Here is a 6,000-nt window from a genome sequence, read left to right on the forward strand (position 1 = left end):
TAAATTGAATTCCAAGTATGAGGTTTTTGTTATTCATTTATTTAAAAAAATTGGAGTCTATGTTTTACCAATTCTTCCGGTAGCCATTTTTATCAGAATGAAAAGTAGCGTCGTTTGTTATCATTAAAAGATCATCAGCAAACAACTATATTCCATCACTACATTTATTAATCACTCCAACATGTCATATCTACATTAATTTAGTGTCATATCGAGGTCGGGTTGTAGTGATTACATGAGAGTACACTGTTAACCGCGTAGATGATTATCAAAAAAATTCATGGGACTTGTGCTGCTTATAAACCATGAGTCTGGGATTCGCTTTGAAAAAATCCCTAGTGACAACCCTGATGTGGCATGAAATTGGAAGACTTTGGATCTAGACCTGCGGTAAACTGGTTGTGGATTAAAGGTGCGATGGTCAAGAGACCTAAACATTGCACCATATGACTTATGTAAGTGACTTGTCCAAATGATGCCTGTTGACCCACTATGCTCAGTAATCATGGGAAAAATCATTGATTTTATAAAAGATATGAAAAAAGAATGCTGCTTCATTATTTTTATTTTAGCTTGTAGGTTTTCATTTTAGCCAATGGGTTTTATACCCACAGACTAAAATTAGCCTGTGGTAGAAAAAGTTAATTTCGACCCCGAATTCTCTCTATCTTTTTAAAAAAAAAAAAATGTCTAAGGAAGAACAAAGGAATAGTTGTTTTATGTTTTTATTTTTGTTGTTATCTGTTTTTTGTTGGATTTTACATTGATAAATAATATATAATCCAATATATTGTGCATCAGCAAATTTGATATTGTGCAGGGTTTGACACAAAGGCATGTCCGACCAACCGAGTCTGCTAAATGATAGGTCCGGTCGGGTAAAATTTGATTTACTAGTCCGACTGGTTATGTTGAAAAAATAAACAAGAAACTTTAAACCTTAAGATATCTTATTCTTAACTAAAAAAAATAACTGTAAAGAGTTTGCGAGCAATTTTGAACCGCATGTCATAATCTATATTTCTAGTTCTAATAAATTAGTTGTGGTCGGAAGTGATGTTTTACAACATCTACTCAATGTTTTTGTGTGTAAAGCTATGTTTCAGATAAATGGATACATGTATAATTGAATTAATTTTCACTTTAAAAAAATCCAGTGAATTAAACATATATAAGAAAGTGTTTATCAAATTAATAAATTACATCGTAAACAGCCATTTTTCGGTGTTGACATATGTGTGGGAATATCTATTAAAATACAAGTTCTCGTCTTCAATGAAAGATTGGGAAGAAACAAAGCAGGACTTATGGAAGAGAATTAAAAAAAACCCTGTTAATAAGGTCATTTTATTCTAAAAAGACTATTAAAAGAATTTTCGTGCCGGGTAGAATTTAAAGAAACAGAAAATGTGTATAAAAATAAAAGCATCAAATTGAATGACGAGACTAGAGACTTTTTGGAGACAATTTGTTTTAGTTCAAACTTAACGTTTATCATTGTATTTAAATATGGAAAAACTATCATTTTCTGAAAAGTTGGTCAGGGCTTGCAGCTTACTTTTTATGTCACCAGTCCAGCCGGATTGATGGGGGTATATAATTTTAACCAATCCGCTGAAAAATTTACCAGTCCAACAGAGTTTTCCAGAAATAATTAAACACATTTCATTAATGTTATTAAAATGAAATTTAGCTCAATATGTCTTAAACAATATTGTAACACTTAAATGTGGGATTTATATTTACAAATCAGATTTGTCTGATACATCTACATATCGAAGCATGCCAAATGTGTAAAGTTCCTAAGTATATTTTCCAAAATGATGCTTTAGAAAATTAACTGGTCAGTCTCATCGGACTGACTAAAACAAATGTCAGTCAGTCAGCCAGACTTTTAACCAGTCACGGACTGACAGGCATATGTTAATTTCGAGCCCTGGGCTTATGGATGTAAGGTCAGGTCTAATGAAAATCATTTGAAGTAGCCTGACTGGTCTAGTGCTCAAAAAAGTAAATGTCAAACGCTGTTGTATCAAATTTTTCTGACCAATATTCAGTCTTACATAAGTGCACATCAATTGCTAGCACTGGCTGAAGCTGAATGTAAATTTCCTGACATGAATTATGAAAGACTGCTCCAAGATTCTGTGAAGGCGTCATTCAAATTTGACAAAATATCAAGCTGTCAGAGAAGAAACTCAGCCAAGATTAGACTAGGTAGTAAAAAATACATTTGCCCATTAACTGGTTGGGAACACTTCCCCTATAGCAAGATATTCTCGCTTAAACACGATTATCTCTCTCACCTGTTTATGGTAATGTTTACTCTCTCGCTAAAGAGGGATAATCGCGGTTTAGCGAGAATATCTAACTATAGGGGAAGACAGTAGTGTTCCCAACCTGTTTAAATGCATTTTCAGTCATAAAATAATATGTTTTACGGCGTGACCATGTTTAAGGGCGAAGCAAAAAAGTTTTGGCATTAGTATCTATATCCAAAACAGGAAAAAAACAACCCGAAGTTAGCACGCGGATGGAGCTGTATCAAAGCATCCTAATTTTAGACATTTGATCCGCCTATATATTGAACGCGGGAAATATAACGCAATTGATGTAAACAGTACATTGTGACGTCATATTCAGCGTCGTTATTTAGCAAATTTACAAACATAGCGTTTGAACCACAACAAAAAACATGGCGTTAATCGTGGAGCGATTATATATGATTAAGAAAATAAGATTTACATGCTTTTACAGATTTTATGTGTAACATCTCAGAATGACATGAACTAGGGTAGACGAGATTCAAAATGGAGGAATACATGTCCACGTGCTAATATTCGAATTGATGTCATTGGTACCAAACTTTTCAAGTTCCATAGGTATGGTTTAATTAATTTTTCATTATTTTCCTACATTTTCCTTTAAAACATGTATATACGTGTTACCTATAGGGAGAGCTCCGCTCTCTACTAAATGTTAATTCATAATTTCAATTGGATCCCTTAAAATGTATGTGGTGGAACCCATTTCCTTCTGAAATTTTTGGATCCGCTCACTTTGATGTTTTAACGCGGTCAACTTAATTTAAATACATGAATAAGGGTGCATAGAATCACCGAAATTACCGCTAATCACCGAAATTACCAAAGAAATGACCGAAATTACCTCAGTATATGTTCATCTATATACCATCTAGTCAAAAAGATTGGTAACGATTTGAAGGAGTTGTTTCCATAAAACCGATTATTGTGTCGTGTGAATCTGAGTTTGTTCCCTTTACTGACAGGTACTCAGTAAGCGAACAATAAATAGCCAGTAAGTTCAAAATGGCAATATAAAATTCAGGACAAATATTTCATTTTATCTATTTATCACACTATATTGTACAAATCAATACCATGAATACGATATATAAAACATGGGAAATAACTCGTATAAATTTACGCTTCACATTAATCGGTTTAATGACCATAAATCCTTTAAATCGTTACCAATCTTCATGAAATTTGATGTGCGACTAGATGGTATATAGATGAACATACACTGGGGGTAATTTCTACCCCTTTATTGGTCATTTCGGTCCTTTCTTTGGTAATTTCGGTGATTAGCGGCAATTTCGGTGATTCTATGTACCGCATAAATAATGCCATTAAATGCGATGATCATACAAAAATTCTATATTGCAAATTAATTCCGGTTTGAATACAAAGTAAAAACCTCATAAAATGTATTTCCAATTTTAGAATTTTTTTTTTACATTGCCTAGATCTACTCGCCCTAGGGACCAACAACTTCCAGTCCAGTTAGTTGTGGGCCAGTCACCAGGGTAATGCAATATCATTCACTTTGCTCACCTTTGAAAAATCTAACTGCAAGTTTGTATAGCTCTTGGAGACTAAATCCCCAGTCCCTTTTGAATTCATCTCCATCTCTTTTGCTTTGTTCACTCTCTTTCACACTTAGATTGGTGACACCATTCACAAGCGATTGTTCGGCGTCCGCCATCTTGGATTTGGCCACGTCGGGACATTAATGGACAAGTCGTACTTATTCGAGTTCAAAGTAAAAATTCTCAAAAGTTAGTTCTGTTTATTATCATATACAATACTACACATATTTTAAAATGAAAACTGGAAATAAAAAAGATAAAATCCCAATTAAGAAGTTTTCTAACATTTTTTTCCAGCTTGTGCCCTTCCGAGCGTTCTGTCGTATGCACGCATATCTACGAAATTTCGCGCGCAATATCAAATACGGCTGAAATATTTATGTGAAAGAAGTGTGTAAAGGTAATTTACGAAACTTTAATATGAAAATTATAAAAAGTTGATTATGTAGTGCAAGAAACAATATAATGCGTTTTCCAATAAACGAATTTTAAAGTTCTGATGCTGAAGTCAACAGGTTACACTTACAGGTTTTTTTAAGGTCTTGATTTCAAGGGTCTGGGCCTTTCAAATTGGGGGAAAATAGCGACATTTGCTTGAAATTTGGAAAAATGTTTCATACAAAGACCAATCCAGAGAGCATTAAGGTATAATAATTGGGCTCCTTATGACTTTCAATTTGGTCAAAGCCTACTCATTCAAATAAGCAGAGGCCAAAAAATCAGGTTACTTAACAATTTTGAAGCAAAAATTGTAATCTGTGGGCCTGTGAAAACGGTTTATTCGAACAATTAGGTTACCCTGTTTGATTTGTTTCCATTGTTTGGGAAATTCAAAGCAAAAATACCCGCTTTTTAGCATTGGGAATGGGGCCTTATTTCAGCCCCCTACAGACCCTAAACATATCCCTGGGTTAAGCACACTAATCAGTAATGTGCCCTTGATTGACCTGATTATATTTCTAAACTATGAAATTATGAAGTGCATTAACCAAACTTTTTTGACTTGATATACTCAATATTAGCATTTTCGGAACACTTCTAGTATACCGGTCCCCAAAATATGGCGATAAAATGTGTGCCGCCGAAGGCGGTTTAGTATATATATACGATCGCGTTAGCGATCAGTAAAATCGCTAAAACGGAAAAAAATCACAAAAATAACCCCAAATTCGAATTCCTTGTTAAAAATGAAGTTTAAAAAACTGTTTTTTAAATCAGTTTTTTAAATCCGAAATGAAAAATAATGCAAGAAGACGTACATTTTTTGTTCCAAAATAAATGGAATCCGTTGTTGAGCAAAAGGGTCACGTGCGCTTTGTATGTACGTAATTCTCATGAATATTTGTATGATACGACGTCACTGGTGTTGATGTAAACAAACTGAACAGCTGATTTGCGATGAAAATGCCTCTAAAAACTGAATTTTTTTTAATTTGTGCTGATGCAAGAGAGCTGATTCACTAGGATTATCAGTTTTGATAAATTTGGACGGCAAAATATGTGGCAACGGGAAATTTGGATTAAAGGATTCGTCATATTCAAGTGACGGATTTATATGGAGATGTTCTAACCAAAATTTCCATCAGGACTGGTAGCTGGTTTGAAAAGCACAAATTAACGCTGGAAAAAGTTCTGTTAAAGTAATTCCACCCTCCTGTGATGTCATCAGATTTTGCAAAATCAATGATTTATTTACATTTATGTGCGATAGGAACATAAATTTTGTTGGAGTCTTTTCCGATAGTTATTGTAAAAAATCTTGTTAAAAATAAACTATTTTAAAAGTCTAAGTTAAAGATGAATAATCAATGATACGTTTTAAAATATTGAATCCAAGGGCAATAACTCTGTTTCTATTGATTTCTTTATCAAGTCTATTATGCGATAGATTTCCTTTATTTTTACAGACATTTTGTATATTTTTGTGAAGATACAGTTTCATGAAATTGTTATGAATGCTACTATATTGTCATAACCAGTTTTTATGAAATTTTGATAATGCTGTTTAAGGAAAATTGCAATTTTCTGACGGTGATATATAATTCTGTTTATGTACCTTAAAAAGTGTGATGACATATGTATTTTATTTGATAATTTGTTAGTTTTAA

General features: G+C 33.2%; 2 protein-coding genes across 7 annotated transcripts in view; one reads left to right on the forward strand and one right to left on the reverse strand.

The window, feature by feature from the left end:
- Nucleotides 1-4,041, reverse strand: part of LOC125649068 (Golgi resident protein GCP60-like) — a 36,108-nt gene extending 32,067 nt beyond the window's left edge. For all 5 annotated transcript variants that reach the window (XM_056165474.1, XM_048876286.2, XM_048876285.2 and 2 more), the window contains exon 1: nt 3,858-4,041. In XM_056165474.1, coding sequence (XP_056021449.1) covers nt 3,858-4,008 — 151 coding nt within the window. In that variant the 5' untranslated portion in view covers nt 4,009-4,041. The remainder of the gene's footprint in view (nt 1-3,857) is intronic.
- A 174-nt stretch (nt 4,042-4,215) lies between these two features.
- LOC125649063 (helicase-like transcription factor) overlaps nt 4,216-6,000 on the forward strand; it is a 72,490-nt gene continuing 70,705 nt past the window's right edge. For both annotated transcript variants that reach the window (XM_048876273.2, XM_048876274.2), the window contains exon 1: nt 4,216-4,292. The gene's annotated coding sequence lies outside the window, so the exon portion shown is untranslated. The remainder of the gene's footprint in view (nt 4,293-6,000) is intronic.

This window comes from Ostrea edulis, chromosome 5 (genome assembly GCF_947568905.1).
Source record: "Ostrea edulis chromosome 5, xbOstEdul1.1, whole genome shotgun sequence".
Classification (NCBI taxonomy): Eukaryota; Metazoa; Mollusca; class Bivalvia; order Ostreida; family Ostreidae; genus Ostrea; species Ostrea edulis.